Source organism: Vicugna pacos, chromosome 13, assembly GCF_048564905.1.
Source record: "Vicugna pacos chromosome 13, VicPac4, whole genome shotgun sequence".
NCBI classification, from domain to species: domain Eukaryota; kingdom Metazoa; phylum Chordata; class Mammalia; order Artiodactyla; family Camelidae; genus Vicugna; species Vicugna pacos.
In genome coordinates this window covers 43,880,323-43,899,693 of record NC_132999.1, presented here as the reverse complement: position 1 = coordinate 43,899,693, position 19,371 = coordinate 43,880,323, and the positions used below count along the sequence as shown (strand labels likewise).

Below are 19,371 nucleotides of genomic sequence, written 5' to 3'. Positions count from 1 at the left end.
ATTTACATATATCTGGTTTGTTTTCCTGTCGGTGCATCATTACAGAGAGAGAATAAAAGTGCATGATGGAAATACCCAGTAGTCCCTAAGTTGGGGCAGAAGAGTTAAGCCAGAAGAAGCCGCAGTAGGAGCTTCTCCTGTTCCTGGTGCTAAAGTGTGTGTATGTGCGTGTGCCCGTGCGTGTGTGCCTGTGCGTGTGTGCTACCGTGGCCGCCTCTTCTCTAATCAGCCTGATCACTCCCATCGGGCCCTGCCCTGCTCGATCTTGCTTTCCAACAACAGCCAAATAAAATCCAGAATGTCATGTCTTGAGGGAAGTGTGGCTCCATGTGACCTCTGAGACCATGTACACTTCCAGAGAGCTAGTGGGATTGAGACCTGGTCCCTGCCAAAGGTCCCGTGCTGTGTCCTTGGCTCCAGGCGCTGGGGCTCTGAGCTACATGGTCTTAGATGCATTTTCCCTTGAGGCTTCTAGCACTTCAGCCACGGGCAGGATTTCACTTCACTTACGTGGATTCCAGTTGGATTAGGCTCTTTCTCAATCTGGATCCCTTTGGGGGGTATTCCATTTGGCAATAATTCTTTTACATTGTATGTGAAAGGCACCCTTGCCTACTTTTCAGTGCTGAGCCCATATCCCCCAACTGTTATGTCCCACGAGTCACTTTAGTGGGAACCTTTAGAGGATGTGGTTATACACATGTACTTCATTTGTCATCTTGGGCCGGGAGTTGTCTTTCCAGACTGTTGCATTTTAAGGCCTTTCCTGTCTTGCAGATGCCAAACAAATGTCAAATTTTGGTGGGAGCCAAAATAGAAGAAATCAGGTGGTTGTGGGACACAAGCTGGAAGGGTGAGGTCTAACAGATTTTCACTTATTAAAGGTAAGGAAGAGAGCAGGGGTCACATATGCAAGAAAATGGTCATTCCATGGGTCAGAAATGGCCTGTACAGGAGGTTTAGAGGGTTGGTCAGTGCATATGTGGAGGAGGTGAGGGTCTCCTGGGGCAGGAGGAGTTCAGGTGTGCACTGGGGTTACTTTGGAGGGACAAGTCCATCCTGGGGTGGGAAATATACCCGTGTTCCGGCAGATGGGAAATTACACCAGGGCAAGGCCAGGTTGTTCCTGGAGGTAACACTGGGTGCCCCTCCTGCACACAACTGTGTTGAGGTGGATCAGAGCGATGGGTTTAAACAGCACTGTTGCTGCCACTGACTGGGAATCCATAACTGTGCATTTCCTGTGGTTCCAAACTGCTCATGTCCCAGGGTCTCCCTCGGGAGAGAGAAGAGTTAGAGCGGGGAGAAGCTACAGTAAGCCATGTGATCTCCCTGGGTGCCTTGCCCTCCCTTCCCCGGACCTCTTCCATAGAGACTCTGCTGGTTACAGGGCACCGTGAACGGCCTTTCAGCCAGCTCAGAGCCACCGCCCAACCTCCTGATAATGGCACTACAGAGGTCTAGAAACAGAAGGAAGAGGCCCTTCGGTAAGAAGGCCAAGCCTAGTATCAGAAGGCTGGTGACAGGGCCAGCTGGGCAAGTGGCTGCAGAAACAAAGTCTGAAGCCTGGGAAGATGCCACTAAGAAACGCAAGCAATCATCCCACTGTCCCCACGGCCCTGCAGGACTGCCCGAGGTCCTGAACTCTGCACCAGCCCGCCCTGATCTTTGACCTGGGGATTAGCCCCATGTCCCTCCCTTCTGACTCTGAATGCCTTGGAAAGTCTCTCTTCTGTCTATTAAACTGTTCACCTGATCCCGAGCAGAACCTTGACTGTGCAGTGGGGTTTGCTGACTACGTCTTAGGGGCTACTCTGAATCCAGACCACCCTAGAGAGGCAGCTCAGGCCCCAGCCATGCTCCGCATGACCTCCAGCAACGGAGGAAGCCTTCTGCTGGTCCTGTCAGGCCACACTCCCAGAACTGCTGCTCAAACTCCTCTCAAAAGCTTGAAATTATAAGCTAAGCCTCAAAAATGCCTTTATCTGCAGGGTTGACAACAGCCTTCATCTAAGAAGTCCTCTGCATTGTCCAGCTTTCCTCAATTCCACTTGCAGCACTAAAGCAAGGAAGTCACACTGGACTTCCTGTCCCTGGTTGAGTCCTCTGAGGCTCTGCTGTTGATGGTGAACAAATGGACAGAGAGAACTGAGATCAAGGGGGATGCCTGAAGACACAGCCCTTGGAAAGTCTGAAGTCCTACCTACTGCTCACCAATAGGGATGTACACACTTTCTTCTGTGTCTGTGGAGCTCAGGGGTCGAAAAGTAGAGCTTAAGCCAATGATAGGGCCCCAGTCCTTACTGGACCACTTGGCCATATTCTGTTCTATTTCAGGCATCTCTGGTCCCATCTGGTCATCTAATGGGATATCCTCTTGGATTCAAGGATAATTAGGCAAGTGTGAGAAATGCCTTCTAAACACACACACATCAGAAAACACGTGCCACAGAGGGTGGGTCAAGAGTATCATCTTTGCATAAAAAGCATAGTATATTCATCACATCTAGAGGGAGTCCTAAGGGACGGGGATTATTAATAGTTTCTCTTTGGATTTTCTAGACTAGTGACCTTTGGTTTTTACTAATGCCTAGCCTCCTCTGGCTACAGGGAATAAAAATACATTAGAATAAGCTAAAAACATTTCTTGGCCCAGGATGAAAATGGACAAACTCTGTGTGAGATTTTCCTTATAATCCACTTTAATAAGGCAGCTTTTTGATAAATCCTCCAGAGTCAACTGTTGGATTACATGCATACACATACACCACGTGTTACTGAAGGTGCACACTTATCACACACACACACACACACACAGACACACAAGGAAATACAAGTCATATGTATATTCAATGTCTTAACAACTCCTTCTCTATAATCCTTCCTTTAGTCCAAGTCCTTCCACTTCATTTTCTTACATAGCTCTTGAATCCACTTTTTTTTAAAACCCCACTGCCACAGGCAGGCCATGACCAAGGCTCACTGAAGCTATTGACACAGCCTACAAGTTTACTGAGACATAAACTCAAAACATACACAAATGCACACACACAAAACAGACTGAGACAAGTATACACAGATCCCCCAAACCAAATCCATACACAGACACAGATTCACACACATGTGGAAACGTCCAGAAAAACACATCTATACCCACACATATCTACACAAATGCACACACAGACATATCCTATGAGCTCTTCATTACCAAGCTGATGGACAGAGTTCATAATGGAAAACCCAATCCACTGGCCAGTCCAACTGAATTTAATATGATGAATTACTCTGCCATCAACCCCTACTCAATTACATACATATTTGAGAGCAGTCAGCAACTAAGCAAACTGTAAAGCCTCACTCTTAGACACTCACATGCCCTTCTCTTTTTGGGTCTCACTTCTCATGGATGAGCGAGGGCAAAATCATGAAACTCGGCAAGGAAGAAGCAAGCCAGGGTCATTCGCACAGAGGTCTGTGAGTAACACACAGACTACGAAATCTCCCAGTTTTACCTTGAGGACGTCTCCTTCGGCGAGTTCAAATGCCCTGGCTTTAAGCTGAATCCCCTTCCCCGGCTGGGTCTGGATGGAGTAGATGCATTCGTGGTTGTTATTGTAGTTCACAGGGAAGTTGGGGGACAGCAAGGTGCCCTGAGTGCCTGTGACTGAATTCCCACACTCAGCTGGAAAGAGAAATAATAATCACAGATTAACCCCCATCAGCTACACCCGAAAAACAACTCACAGCGCTGGAGAACCTCACAGAGAGGACGAGCTGCTTGCCTCTCTAGCTGCCGAAGTGCCTGTTTATCTATCCATTTGCCTGCCCATCTCTCGGACTGCTTACCAAGGTTTGTTCTAACACCTGCCCATCTGTAGTTCTGCTAAGTTCCTTTCTTTCTGTCATTTGGTTTGTCTGTCTTTCTCCTGTGGAAATAGAAACGGACACACCAGGCACCCTTTACCTGCATAGTGTTATAAAGCAGCCTTTTCCCCACCTGTTCATACAGTATCATAGCAACAGAAATGACTGAGGAGGGTGTCAGGGGAGGATGGGGCGGCCAAGTGAGGAGAGATGAAGCCTTTCAGGATCAGAGGATAGAAACTAAGAGGGGACAAGATCGAATAATAATTGCTAGCATCTTCCAAGCTTTCCAAGGATCATTTCAGGCATTAGCCACAACAACCAATCCCGTAAAGTAGGCACCATGATCATCCCCGTTTTAAAGATAAAGACCCTGGTACTTGGCAATTTAGATCACGTCTCTCAATTCAAGAAGAGGAGGCGGCTGAGAACTCAGCCCTCTCCATCCTGGGATTTAGGGCCTCTCAGGCTTGAGAAAGTGCTGGCATGGACCCATGGAAACCCTGTTTCATTCAACAGCTAATGAATTCACACCTTCCCCTCAGAATTTGTTTCTCCTCCTCCAGAATGAGCCATTCTTTCCCCATTGTTCCCATACTTGTATTTATAGCAGTCATCACATTTTACTTGACTTACTTGTTAACATTTCTGTCTCCTCCACTGCACTGTGGATGCTTTAGGGCTTGGTCACGTCTCTACCTCCAACACCCACTCGGTGGCTGGACAGGACAGGCATCGGTGGATGAAAGGGGAGGTGGCTCGGGGCAGGGCACGTGCAGAAGGGGCTTTAATGACTGTGAAGCCTCTCCCTGTGCTTCCCGGGGGCACAGCATCTGCCATATTACACCAGAACTGCCTGTGACTTGCCGGCACCTCTACCCAGACTGTGAGTTACTTGAGGGCCAGGGTTTTATGCTTAATGAATGCACGAATTTCCAAGGCTGAGCCCAGACTGTCTGTCAAATAAACATTTGCCAAATGAATGAATGGATAAATATGGAGGACACCGACCTCAGAGGATGCACAGCTCTAAAAATAATTAGGCTCTGGAAGGATGTAAATACAAGTCCAGATGGAGCCCCATTATTTGTCTGGACATACGGGGAGTCTGGAGCAGGTCTTGAATCTTTGAGGTTGATGGTGGCAAGTCCTTAGTGTCCCTATTCTAGGCACAGTCATTGGCGGGAAGGACCTTGAGTTCAGCCAATGGGCTGCTGACCCGTGGGCCACATATTCAACCCTAGTTGCCCTAAACCTGGAGTGTCCTAGGCCAGAGCAGTGCAGAGGGAGCATGTGATACAGGAACAGTCAAAGCTGAGCCTCTTCTGTGCTCAGTTGTACCTTTGTGCGTTCTCTTGTCCCCAAGGTGCTCCTTAGACCTTTGAAGACAGTGACCATGCCCCATCAACCAGTCCTGTTTTTCCAACAAGCCCTACTCCCTGGGCTCTTTCCAGTTCAGGACCAGCTTCAGTTTCCTAAGATTTGCCATAAGCCATTACTCTGGATTGCATGTTTGTGTGCCCCTTGCAAAGTCACATGTTGAAGCCTGGGCCCCCAGTATGAGGATATCCAGAGGGGGAGCCTTTGGGAGCTAATTAGGTCTAGATGAGGTAATGAGGGTGGCGTCCTTATGATGGGATTAGTGCCCTCATCAGCAGACGAATTGACCAGAGCCCCCAATTTGTCTGACGGCTGCCATCTGCGAACCAGGGAGAGGGCCGTCCCTAGACACTGAATCTGCTGGCACCTTGATATGGGAATTGCCAGTCTCTGGAACGGTGAGAACTAAATGTTTGTTGTTGAAGCCACCCACTTTATTTTCTTATAGCAACTTGAACTGAAGAAGACAGCCATCATTTGTCTTGAAGGAGAAATCTCAATTTGCAGTACTTTAAACTCAGCCTATCTGCAAAGTGTCCAAATGCTCAGGGGGCTGAGCTGGGGCATAAAACTAAAGGGAGGGTGGTGGACAGGCTCCCTGGCAGCTGCTGATACATTAGGTGGATGTGTTTCTAGAGGGTGTCAGTATTCTGGGTGCCCACAGATGAAGGGGGGCATTTGGGGACTGGGTGTTGAGGGCTGCACATATTTTTACGCAGTTATTACTCAGCTACATCACACGAGCAGCCCTGTGAAGCAGCTCTCCACCATCTCTGGGGTCACACACCATTCCTTTCCATTGAGGGAAAGGCAATGGTGCAGCGGGATGAGAATAGACTTTGGATACAGAGAGACAAGTTACATCAACTCTCTGAACCTCGGTCTCTTCATCTGCCTTGATCTGGACAATAACAGCAACCACGTAAAACTATAGAGAATAAACAGATGAAATTTTATGATAAAATCAGTGAACATATAGGGAGTAGCTAGCACATAGCGGGCACTCAACAAGCATTATTCCTTTCTCCCCCATCTATCCTGATGGCTCTGGGACTGGCAGAAAACCCAAGAAGCTTGTCAGGAAGCAGGCATTAGCTGCCCGACTGGTACAGCATCCTCAGTGTTCCTGATGCCTCTTGCTCTCCACCTAGTTCCTAAAAGTTGGTTTTCCTTAAACATTGGTGTAGGCATATTTTTTGCACCTCCTTCCTGCCTCTGGCTTGCTGCACAATAGCTCCATGCCCTTCTCTGCCCTCTAATGGCCCTCTCCTCTTTTCCACCTGCCCAGCACCTTTCTGGGGAGGGAAACAGGGCTGACGGCTTCAGATGGGTCCAGTCCTGGGCCAAACACCTGGTTTGACCCCCTGCCAGGGCCTTTTTCCTGGGTACCAGGGAGTGTCCAGGAGATAGAGGGACATGGTGCTTGCTTCTGGGAGAGTTTCCAAAGGAACAGGGGAAGTGAGCAGATGCACTGAAAAGCCAAGTCCAAGCATAAATGGAAATAAATACACGTTCCAGAGACACAAACAGTCATATGCACTGGAAAGTGGTGCCTCTGACTCAGGCCTCTGCGACTTCTGTCATCCCCATCAAAGGGGTCTCATCAAGGGCAGAGGCTGTGTCTTATCCATCAGTCTGGGGCTCCCGAGGCGGAGAGTTAGCTCTGCTCCATCACACTGGGGCTCCCAAGGACAAGGCCATGTCTCCTGCTGCAGAATGGGGTCCTCTGGGGCCAGGGCTGTCTCTTCCACATCAAGTTCAGGGGACCCTGAAGTCAGGGGCTGTGTCGTCTTGTCACACCGTGAATTAGAGCCCAGGGCTCTCCATCTCCTTCTCAGCAGGGAATGTTCCTGGTAACACTGTGTGGGCTAAGTCATCTAATTTATACCTACACTGCATATGGCAACTGGGAGCATCTCCCAGGTGGGCATTCCTGAGATTCCTCCAACCTGAGGCTCTGTGGCAGGGCTGGTAGTAATTAGAGGTGATTATAATTGCTATGCGTTATTAATAACATACAAAACAGAAGACAAACGTAATAATGAAAGTATTGTGAGGGGCCATGAACAAACAGTAATTGGAATAATAGGTTAAAGAATGAGCTTTTGTAATGAGATCAATGAGGCAAGCGCTCAGGGTGTGTGTGCATCTGTGGTCCTGGATAATCCCGTTTAGGAACAATTTCCCCCAGAACCATTTAGCTGAAGACATTTTCCCAGAGGAGAAAAGAGCTGCTAGCAGCCAGATAGATACTAAACCTACTGATCTGGGGGATACTTGTGCGTCTGAATGTGCACGCAGGTCGGGGTGGAGGTGGATGCTCTTGGGGATGGTTACAGGAGAAAGGATAAATGCGGGATTAGTTAACTGGTCAAAAATGGGATTCTGTATTTATTTGTCCTTATGTTTCCCCTCTGAGATCGTAAAAGGTTATTGGTTATTGGCCATCAAAAAGGTTACTAGCAAAATGATGGTAATTATACAGTACTCCATTGGTTTATGTAAATTATGTCATCTAATCTGGAATAAAGCCTATGGGTTGGATATTGTTACCTCTGTTCTGTAAACAAGGAAGCTGTGGTTGTTGAGGTTTGGTGACCTGCCCAAGGTCTAACAGCTGGTCAGTGGCAGAGCAGAGCCCCTACCTTGGGCCTGTGTGGCTGCCCAGCCTGGGCCCAGCCCATCTTGCCATCCTGCTTATTACTGTCCTCTGCCCCGGGGGTCCGTGGTGCTGTCTCAGGTAAGGCTGACCTCAGGGGCCCTTAAGATGCCGGCCCCCGATTCAGCCAGTGCTGTGCTGCTTTCATCTGTTTGGTATATTGGGTTTTATGTAATATTTTACTTGAAGCATGAGTTCCTAGTGGCTCACTGTGAGCATGGTAGGTAATCCTCGAATCCAGCCTGTGTTCCATCTCCCCCTACACTGTGAGTGTCGAGTAAACAGAGCCATGAACCTTATAAATGAGGGGCAGCCAGCAATTGTCCCCACTTCCTGGGATATCACCCTACTTCTCTCCGCCCTCGGGACCTGGAGCCCTGAACAGCCTTCTAGAGCACTCTGCCAAGGAAGCTCCCGGAACCAACTCTATCAGCTACCTGATCATCTGTGTTCTCCCTGTCGCTTGCTCCAGACTGGCCTCCAAGTTGAACCTCAAACACTGAGCTCAAACAATCCTCATGGCTCAGGGCCTTGGCACTCTGTTCCCTCTTCTCCCAGATACCCGATTAGCTCCTTGAATTCCTTCAGGTCTCTACTAAAATGTCAACTCATCAGAGAAGCCCTTCTTGACCACTTTTTATAAAAGCCTCCCTAGTGGGAGGGATGAAGTCTTCTAGAGATTCTGAAAATACCGCAGGCTCATTGGACTGGTAAACTCAGCCCTCTACTCTACCAGATGGGGGCTCTCCATGGACAAACATCATACTCCTTCCTAGAGGTCAACCCAAGCCCCACCCAGGCTTCTCTGCAAGAGGCATCCCTAAACCACAGGGACGTGTGCTCAGGGTGGGAGGGAAGAGTACGGAAATCAATTTTATTTGGGTGCCTACTGTGGATCCACTTTGTAAAGATCAGTTCAGGCTACAGAACAGCCAATGAAGCAGGCACGGCCAACCCTTTGGTAGAGATAAGGAGGCTGGGGTGGAAGGAGGTTAGGCCACCCACCCACGGTCCCACTGCCGGTAACTGTATGCTAAGACAGTCCTTAAACCCAGTCCTGTTGGCCTCTTGGCCCGTGTGTGCTCCACTATCTCACCGCAATTGACTAAAGTTCGGCCAACCCCATTAGTGAAGCAAAATGAAAGCACGTGACCACCTACCAACACACCTTGGCAGAGGCGAACTCCACAGGCGCCGTCTGCCCCCCAGGCACGTGATGCGGGCCGTGCCCTCCAGACGGTACCCGGGGAAGCAGGAGAAGGTCAAGGTGTCGCCTACGCCAAACTGCAGGCCCTTCCGGATGCTGTAGGCTGGGACCTCGGGCTCCTCACAGGGCTCCAAGTCATATTCTGGGAAGGCAGCAGGAGAGCCGGGGTCAGAGACAGAGACGGGAACACACAGACGAAGACACCAGGGGGGAAAGGGCCAGAGGAGGAGACAGACAGAGGGACCGAGTACACTCTGATCCACGAAAGGTAAGGAGAAAAGGAGAGAGAGCCCGTGAGGAACAGAGCAGGGGAGGAACAGGCAGGTCGTGGTCCGGGTGGTCTGAACGCCGTGGAACCGTGAGCAGTGGGAGAGGGCACCACGGTTCTGGAGACCCACTCCCCGGGAATATTTATGAGGTTGACCCTTCCCTCCTCTGTCCCCTCATCTCCACGTTAACCCCAGCTTCAGGCTTGCAGACTCTCCTCCCTCTTTCTCCCTAGGCACTGAGCCAGATGGATGCAATCAGCCTGGTTCTAGAGGGTCAGAACATATGACCCAGCCTAGGGCAACTTACACTGGGAAAAAGAATCCAAGGGCTTCGCCTGAAGCTGTGTCTCAGTAATGCTGGCAGGTGAGGCAGATGACACAGAAGTACCTACCCCCTTGTCCCCAAGGGCATCTTCCTTCTGGGACACAGTGCCCTGGGGCTCTGTGTTGTAGGGAGAAGGAGGGTCTCACTCAGATGGGGTAAGGCAGACTGGCTGGGTATGTCCCATCAGCCAGACACATGGCAGGTGGCATCTGCTGGAGGGACAGTGTGGGGCTAAGCTGGGCCAGGTCCCATTTCCTAGAGGTCAGGTATCTCTAGCCCATCCCAGGGGGCATCCATCTGCAGCTTCCTCTGTTCCTGGCTGGGAGGGGGTGCTCTGGAAGCAGTGGGCTGAGAGCAGTGGGAGGACGTGGTAATAGAGGAGTGAAGGGTCCTCTTTCCTCCCTGAATGTGAATTAAAGAGCTTTCTTTTCAGGATTCCTTAAACACAGAGATAAATACCCATTGTTACTAAATTAGTCTTGGTGAACAAGCCCCTAGAGAAGACTCAAACACTCTAATGTGTTAATTTCAACTTCCCTTCGTTTTCTTTCTTTCTTTCTTTTTTAGATTGCTGTGGTCATGAAGTAGTGGAAATGGAATTAGAAGAATCTGGAATGACTCGGGCAGGAAGGGACTTTTCTGTGAGGTCCTCTAGTTCAATCAGCTGGGTGGGTCATGTTCAGAGTGAATCCTGCACACCGTCACAGAAAGAGATTCTCCAGAAGTCCTTCCAAGCCCATGATAAGGAAGTTCATCTTTGTGTCTAACCCAGATACCTTGTGCTGCAGCAGGGAGGTCACTGGCCCAGAGGCTGGGGAGCAGATCAATAGTCTTCTCCTGGGAAGACCAGTGGGAGAGGCAGAATGCTTGGCCGTCTCTTCTCACCCCTCCCTGCCTCCGCACTGGGGACCTTCCAGTGCCTTACCTGAGAAGGTGATGTTGAAGCCTTCATAGGACATGGAGAAATCAGAAATGAAGCGGACCTGGGCGGTGAAGTTGCCATAGAGTCCGGCGCTGATGGGGGCGGGCAGCCGCGAGCCGGTCAGCTGCCGCAGGGGCTGCGTGAAACTGCCGTTCTCCGTGATGAGGAGGTAGTCATGGCCGCTCTCCAGGTGGAAGGTGTGGAAAGTGAAGAACACACCTGCCGAGAGACCAGAGGGTCAGGGAGATGCCGGCAGGAGGGCTGAAGGGGTCCAGCTGCACGACGGGGTCTGTCCGAATGTTTCCCATTTGCAAACGTCCATCAGCGTGCAGAAGTGCACATGCGTGTCATAAACACACACGGGCCAACCTGAATGAAAGAACCTGGGGGGACCGGACATGTCCTTGCCCACAGGTCCAGTCAGGGAGGAGGATGGTGCTTTATAGTCGTCCTGGTTTGAAAGGGAGATTTAGGGAAATTCATTCAACAAGTATTTGTACATTTGTTGGGTGATTCCTCGGGGCCAGATGGGCGCAAGCGGGTCTAGCTACACTGCAGAGTAACGAATGCAGATCAGAGTGAGCTGGAGGGCAGAAGGGAAAGCAGTCTGCAGCAGGAAGAGGGCAGGGTAGGACACCCTAAGGAGTGAAGATTTGGGTCTTAAAGGATGCATAGGAATTAACCTGGTAAGAGGGAAATGGGCATCCCAGGCAGGGGGCTGGCATGTGGGAAGGGACAGGGCCACTGTGGATTCCAGGGCTCAGTGAGCTGCATGGTGTGGCTGGACATGCTCAGCAGGAAACATCTGGAAGAGAGGCTGGAAATGTAGGCTGGGCCAGACTGGCTATTTTTCTGGAGGCATCGAGAAATCGTCCTATGCAGAGTGGATCAGATTTTAGATCAGCAAGATGTGGGTGGCTGTGAGGAGGAAGAAGTGGAGGGAGAGGAGAGGGAACAGTTAGGACGGCAGCCATGCACTGGGAGAGAGAGGACAGGGGCTGGCAGAGAGTAGGAACGGGACACGAGCCCTCAGGAGGTAGAGTGGACAGGGATCAGAGGCAACAGATGCAAAGGAGAAAGGAAGCGGTGATGGGGAGGGGGGTCTTGACCTGAAGGACAGTGGTGTCTTTCATGACCTGGGGTAGGACACACAGGAGGAAGAGGAGCAGGTGGCAGAGGGGTAACGGACTTAGCTCCGAACATCCTGCATTTTCAGTGTTCAAGCATTGCAAGCTGGCGGACAACTGGAGGTATAGACTTGGAGTTCAGGACTAAGGTCGGATTATCGTGCTAGACCTGGGAGCTGCCAGTGAACAGGTGCAGGAAGAAGAGGGCCAGAGAGGGGCAGGATGAGGGGGCAGAATGGAAGCTCAGGGTGAGTGGCCTCAGACAGAAGACTGGGAGGAGGCGGAGCGGTGCAGGGGGGTGGGGTGGCGCTGCGCAAAAAGCAATCCCTGGAATAAAGACAATAATATTCACCAACGCTTTCAGCCCTAAGTATTTGTGTGTCATTGTCCTGCACGTTTTAGTTGCTCTGAAGTCAGCGCCTATCAATCGGAAAGGAAGACACGAAAGCTCATTTCATCCTGCTGATCACTCTACAGCACGGGCGCGATTACTCTCGCCTCCACGTTACACATTAGGAAACCGAGGTACAGAGACATGACGTCATTTGTCCACGGTCACCCAGCTGTAGGTGGGAGAGCTGGGATCTAAGCTAAGGCGATCTGACTGCGGAGGCTGTGCAGAACCGCGCTGCTTCTTCCGCGGCAGAAAGAGCGCCCGCGGTAGGAGGGGCCAGGAAGTGGGAGGGGCCAGGAAGTGGGAGGGGCCCGGGGTGAGAAAGGATATGGAGCGGCAGGATCTTAACACCCTAGGCAACTCTTGAACTTGTCCAGGTGGGTGGACGTAGGGGGAATGCATGCCTGCCCACAAGTGAGCGTGCCCGTGGGAATACACGCCATGGATGCGTGAGGGCAGGATCTCGGGGAGGTGAGGATGCTGCATCTACGTGCTATCCAAAGTCCAGGGACCAGCAGCCTGGGCATCGCTTGGGAGCTCGTTAGAAATGCGGAATCTCAGCCTCTACCACCGACCTCCCGAATCAGAATCTGCATGCTAACAAGATCCCACAAGAGATCTGTAGGCACATATACGTGTGAAGGATACTCCTCCGGATAAATACTGACACGTTTTTGATAAATGATGGTTAGGGCCAAGGTCTTAATGCTAAAACATTTTACATGTTTTCATATTCTTGCCTCTCTGTGGATAGATACTGGTGATCTTGGAGTGCTTGGGATTCTATGGGTGGGGGAGTTGGGGGAACAGAACCCAGGAGAAGTGGTGGGACCAGGGATGCGGCTTGTAATGCCCTGTGCCCAGGCAATTGGGACACATCCATTTATCTGTTTGCTCAGAGAAATAGATTCTGAGCCCTTACTAAGTGTCAGTCCTGTGCTAAGCACAGAGAAAGATCTGCCAGCGTAGCGCAGGAGACAGACACATCAATAGTGAGAACCCAGAGCGGGGGCACAGAGGGAGAGTGGGCGACTGTGCCCCCGGGGTTGGGAAGGCTTCACGACCTGTGACATGAGGGGTATAAGCCTGGAGACCCACGAGTAGGTGTGCTTGCACTTATCCTGTTCTCCCAAACAAACACGTGTGCAAATGGGAAACACTGTTCTCAGTCTGCAGAGCTTGGGAGAAGGCTGGGTGGAACAGAAGTCCTTTTCCTCCTGGCCAGAACACGGGGCTGGGTGGAGGGTGGGTCAGACGCAGTAAAAGGCGGAAACAAAGCTGAATTGAGCGCTGCGCCTTTGCTTCGTTTTTCTAGCATGCAAATATAGCCCCTGCAAAGGAGTAAACATTTGGCAGGGATTCTAAGGATGAGTAAACTGAGATGAAACCCCTGGGTTTCCCAGCTGTGCTGATTGCTTGGGGCTCTTTTGGCCATTGTGAGAAAATGAAGACGTTGTCACAGAAATAGAGAGGCCCTGTGCTGGAGTTTGAATCCAGATTTGGTGTGACAGATGACCATACAAATGAGGACTTCACTGGCAGGAACCATGCAGAATCGTGCAAAGGACATCGACACCATGCTGGAGCAGAAAGAGCAGGGCTGTGGGAGAAGGGGGCTTTGGAGGGAGGCTGACTTGGATCAAAAGACTGTCTACCAGCGGAAGGGTCTGGACCAAAGCTGCTCGGTGCACCCTGAGTTGGAGTTTCCTCAACTGTGATATGCGGATGACAGGACTTCCCTTACAGGTGACATTTAACCTTTGGGGTGAGGAGCACTGTGCGTAGCACTTGCAAAGCCCACAGCATACTGCCTGACACATAGTAGGTGATCTTTGCGCTCAGTGTGTCTAACTCCCAGAGAGCCTTGGGGGTTAAAAGATGTCGGTCCTGGGGTCTTGGCAAAGGTATATTCTCTGGACCTCTGAACTGGCTGGTCCTTTGGGCTGGGCATGTGGTCAGTTGAACAATTCTGAATTTCACAGTTTTGAGTTTCCCCGGCCTGTTAGGGAGCAATCAGAATTGGCAGCCCCATAGGTCTGTTAACCTAAGAGACTGTTACAGGCAGAGCCTGAGGAGTGCCCTCTGGAGAAGTGTGTGAGTTCAGTTTAATTCAGTTCATATAAAGATTTCCTGAGTTTCTTATGTGCCAGGCATCAAGCCCGAAGCTGGGGAAACTGCAGGAAACAAGGCAGACATTTCTCTCAAAGAGCTTAGAGTCTGTCCAGGAGACAGATGATGGAAATGCAAGTTCTGTACAGTGGGGTGAAGTCTGGGACTGGGATGGCACAGGATCCCATGGGAGCCTGTGGAGGGGATCCCGACCCAGACCCAGGGCCGGGGGCAGAGGGTTGGGAAGGCTTGAGAGAGGAAGTGAGTTCTCTGCTGACTTGAAAGGGAAATGGTACTTTGTTACTTGTTGAATATGCATTTTTAAAAATTGTTAATGGGGTTGATGTCTTTTCATTTGTATTCCCTTGATTATGAAGTGTTCATTTATAGCTTGGCTTATTTTATAAGCCTGTAGACCTAGGTATATTTTTCTTAGAAATTTTTAAGAGCTCTTTATGCTTTGGGTTGGTAATCCTTAGATGATTATATAGGTTGCAAATATTTTTGTCTATTAACTATTTGAATATTTAATGGATTTTTTTTAAAAAACATAAATCCATCCAAAGTGTTCTTTAATCAAATCTAACCAATTTGCCTTTATGGATGCTAGTTTTGGTGCTACTCTTTCAGTTCATCCCACCTGAGGTTAGACGTCCAGGTTCTTCCAGGACTAGAATTAAATGTCGTTAAATGTGTGAGGCATGGTTTGGTTTTTCCCTTTTTTCCAAATGGTTAAGCCCACTGTTTTAAAACCATTTATTAAATAAGCCATCCTCCTTTTAATGGATCGGAAACGACACTTTAATCATATACTGAAGACTGTCTCTCTCTCTCACACACACACGCATTCACAGAGGAGTCTATTTCTGGATCTTTAGTCTCTCCCACTGATTGCTGTGTCCACTCCTATACTCATACCAGATCGCTAAAGTTATTTTAGCCTATAACAACATTTTAATATCTGGAAGGGTTACTCTTTCCTTTAAATTTTTTTCTTGGCTTTTTTCCACGTTAATTCTTTTAGACTAGAGGTTCTTATTTAAGGGCATGCATCATGATTACTAGTGAAGTGTTCCAGAAACACAGCTGCCTGGTTTCCACCTCCACCATGGAAAATCTCAGCCGTTCAGGTGCGGTCCATCATTAGAGCATTTGCCAGATGGCAGAGGGGTAGAGAACCTTGACTCTAGATAAGCTTCTGAGGGTGGAAGCCACATCTGCCTGCTTTCTGTTTATTCCCAGCTCCGGTGTCTGCCACATGGGTGGCACACAGTTAATATTTGTTAAATGAAAGAGTATATTAATTAATGTTTCTTTGTAACCAGCATCCTCACTTTGAACTTGGACTCTCAAAGATCACCTATGTTAGGGAAGGCGGGGCACCAGTGCAGCCTGGTGAGGAATATGAAAACACTCATGTGAGGAACAGTGTGAGTTCTGTGAGAAGAGGGTTGCCGCGCACAATACCTGCAGGCTGGACCTGAGGAACAGGGAGCAGATACATCCTGTGTTCCTCCAGGACACAGTGAGAGGCACTCAGTTTCAGGGACACCTCATAGGTTATTAGGAGGGCTCAGATCCATCAGAAAATGAGAACAAGTGCCTGTATGTTGAGTGGATTGGCCACCTCTTCACCACTGGGGGTGTCTACACGGGGTGTGTGTTGCCACCTTGTGGGGAGTGATTTAGAGAAGGTTCCTGCATTCAGTAGCTTTGAGAGCTGGTAATGTCTAAGATCTCTTTTAGAAGGAAAAATTTTGATTTTACAAATATCTGTTGAATGAGTTCTGTGATTCAAAGAGATGGGAAGGTTCTGGGGGAGTTTTCTTGTTGGTCAGAAGTCACTATAGAGGTCACTATAGAGGGAGATCCCCACTGAGGTCATATTGACCATGAACATGTCACATCCCAAGACTTGTTATGGGACTGACACTCACCCTTGCCATGTGATGTTTCGATAATCCAGGTGCAGTTCAAGTTGTTGGGGTAGAAGTCAGGGAATCCTGGTGACAAGATGGTCCCACTGGAGCCTTGAATGAAGCCACCACAGAGTGCTGGAGAGGAGTGGAGAGGACACTGAAAGACCAGTGGCCCAGGGAGCTCCCCCCACAATCCTTCCGGGATCCCACCCCCATCTCCTCTCAAACCCCCAACTCTCACTGACAGGGTAGGGGAGTCAGTGCCCCTTCTAGCCACTGTGTTTTCACAGCGGGAAAGGAGTCCTCTACTTGAGCGCCCCCCTTACGGTGTGTCTCACCTTCACAGCTGGGCAGGGCCCGGCTCCACTGGAAGTTGGGCTCACACTCCAGGGGCTCCCCATCACTTAATGTGTAGCCCGAGTCACAGCTGAAGGTCACCAGGGCACCCACATAGAAGTCGTTCCCATGACGCTGCCCGTTTACAGGGATCCCTGGATCCAGACAGTGATCGGACTGCAGCGTGACAGCTGGAAAAGAGAGCCCACCGCTGGAACAGACAGCTCACTGCCAGCAGAGAAGGACCCCAGCTGACTCACAAAGGGAGGGTGGAGAGCCCAGATTGAGAAAAGGCCGAAGTTGTCTCTACCCCTCATCAAATGTGGCTGTCAAGATCCACCGAGGGTGTCTGAAGACTGATCTTCAGAGAAAACAAGTCGGCTCGATCTTTGTTTGTTCATCATTCATTCAATAAACATCAGCTGAGTGTCCCCTGTGGCTCAGATGCCATGCGAAGGGTCATGGATACAAACCTGAATAAGAAAATGACCCTCTCCTCATGGTCCTCTCAGCCACAGGTTTCTACAGTGGTCTGCAAAGAACTACATCGATATCAGTCTCTTTAAGTCGAGGTACCCATGACGAAGGCAGGTGATGAGAGAGGATGAGTGAGTGGGGGACGACACCTCACTCCAACTTCATCACCTGTCAAATACTCGGCCCCCGGAGTGCGCAGCATGGCGGCACAGAGGAGAACCTCTCATAGTTCCTAAAGTTGAGCTCTGAGAGATGCTGAGGGCAAGAAGTCCCTCCCAAGGGACCCAGCCTAAGTGAGGATGCCCCGCGGATGCGGCCGAGCCGGGGCCTCCTGGTGGAGCACTGTCCTGGGTCCTCTCACCCACCCGGCCTCCCCGAGACTCACTCTCGTAGCGGAGCTGGAAGCCGATGTCCGAGTGACTCTTGTCGGTAGAGAAGAGGAGGTAGAGGTAGTTGCTGGTGCTGATGAGGAACTGGGGGACCTGGGTTCCATGGTAAACCCCGATCAAGGGGGCCGAGTATGTCCGTCCATCTCGCACTTCCAGGGTGTCATAGTTGACCTCGGTTTTAAATCTGCAGAAGATGGGAATGAAGATGACTTGAGAAATCCAAGGCTCGTTAATTTGCAAATGACAAAGGGCCCTGCCTGACCCAGGGCTTCAGAGCCACCCGACGTGGGCAGGTTGGGCTATTTTAACATAATCCGCACACGCTCAGTAGAGACTACTGTTTTGAACCCTCCTCGTCCTCCTGGGTGCAGCGTGGAGCCAGCTCTCCCAGCCCTCTCTGTGGCCTGGGCCCTGACCCATCTTCAGATCTAGAGGCACAATGACCAGCCTCACGGGAGTCAGATTGTTCTAGGCCAGCATTCAGCAAATTACAGTCCCAGGGCCTAATCTGGTCTATAGCCTGTTTTTGTGTGGCTTAAGGGCTAAGAACAATTTTTACATTTATAAAGGAGTATTTTTTTAAGGTGAAAACTATGCAACAGATACCTGCAAGTATCTTATGAAAACTGAAATATTTACTACCTGGCCCTTCCCAGAGAAGTTTGCAACGGCTATTCCAGGCCACGAGTGCTTTGTTCAGAAGTGTGTGTTCACCCTTGGGTGGCTACTTATCCCATTTGGGGGGCACAACCAGGGTGGGAGCTAGAAGTGGGACATGTGAGCAGGATTGGAGTCTGAGGGGAAGATCGCCTTCCTACCCTGGGAACATCAGGACTGTGCTCCTAGGGTGCTAATGCTGGCTTCAGCGCTGGATGGGGGGTTATGGGAGAAGAGGGCTCTGACATCCCCAGTGATACCCCAGCCTTCTCCTCACCCCTCCAGACATAGTTCTCTAAACAGCACAAACCCCACTACTGAGATGGAACCAAGGCCAAGGGCAAAGCGCATGCAGGCTGTCCCCACCCAGGGCAGTTGATTTGGTGTCCTCTGACCTTGCTGATATTTCAGCATTGGTGCTAGTCCCCCACCCACCCCACTCCAGAGATATCACCCCTGCCCCCGCCCCCAGGCTGTAGTTACAAGCACCTGTCGAAGGTGATCTTGATGGGGTAGCCTGGCTGGGCTTCGATCACCCAGGCGCAGCTCAGGGCATCCTTGTAGAAGCCAGGCCAGCCCGGAGACAGGATGGTCCCACTGGGCGCAGTCAGATGGCCACCGCAGGGAGCTGGGGGGACAGAAGGGAGAGAAGCAGCTTTCTTAGGGGGACAAGTGGATACATTTAAAAACCTCTTTATAAAATGTGTCTGCCAGCAAGTGTTGTGTTTCGTGTGTGTGTGTGTGTGGAGGATGACATAAACAATATAAACCGTGAGTTCTTTGGGGACCTTTATGGATATATCCAGTTACATCACCTGCAGATTCATGAAGGGCCAGAGGAGAAAAGAATCCTTTAAACAAAGACTTTTGTCATTCTAGAAGGGCTGAAGTACAGCTAGTATTTGGGTCGCACTGGTTCTTTCTTTGTTCCTCACTCAACTGTCAGGCCTCTGGCAGAGGGATCAGCCTGGCCCACCCCTGCGCAGTCAGCACCGGGTGCTCTGGCACTGCAGCGTGGTCGGAGCCCCGGTGCTCAGCTCAGCGCCCCTCACAGCCTGCTCTGCTGTGAGCTCCCTGAGAGCATGGACTGCGTGACTTGTTTCACACCACCCGGAATCCCTGCATCCCCAGCCCTCAGCCTAGTGCTTGGCACACAGTGTCCCGCAGTGACTACTGCTGGAATGAGTGAGTGAGTCGATGGAGGAATGGTGAGTGTAGTCCATGGCAGGTAAACCCACAAGACCTGTGGGGGCCAGACGCACCTCCTGGCTCTGAGCTTGCAGACCATGTCCTCTTGGCCCCTTCTTTCCATCCCTCAGCTTCCTGTTCTCTCTCCC

The 19,371-nt window shown here is 50.5% G+C and overlaps 1 protein-coding gene across 1 annotated transcript in view; it reads right to left on the bottom strand.

The window, feature by feature from the left end:
* Window positions 1-19,371, bottom strand: part of CSMD2 (CUB and Sushi multiple domains 2) — a 576,739-nt gene that overhangs the window by 181,292 nt on the left and 376,076 nt on the right. Inside the window, exons 17-23 of the mRNA XM_072974827.1 lie at window positions 18,524-18,662; window positions 17,374-17,561; window positions 16,514-16,702; window positions 16,194-16,310; window positions 10,630-10,845; window positions 9,064-9,252; window positions 3,513-3,682 (exon numbers count right to left, since the gene is read on the bottom strand). Coding sequence (XP_072830928.1) covers window positions 3,513-3,682; window positions 9,064-9,252; window positions 10,630-10,845; window positions 16,194-16,310; window positions 16,514-16,702; window positions 17,374-17,561; window positions 18,524-18,662 — 1,208 coding nt within the window. The remainder of the gene's footprint in view (window positions 1-3,512; window positions 3,683-9,063; window positions 9,253-10,629; window positions 10,846-16,193; window positions 16,311-16,513; window positions 16,703-17,373; window positions 17,562-18,523; window positions 18,663-19,371) is intronic.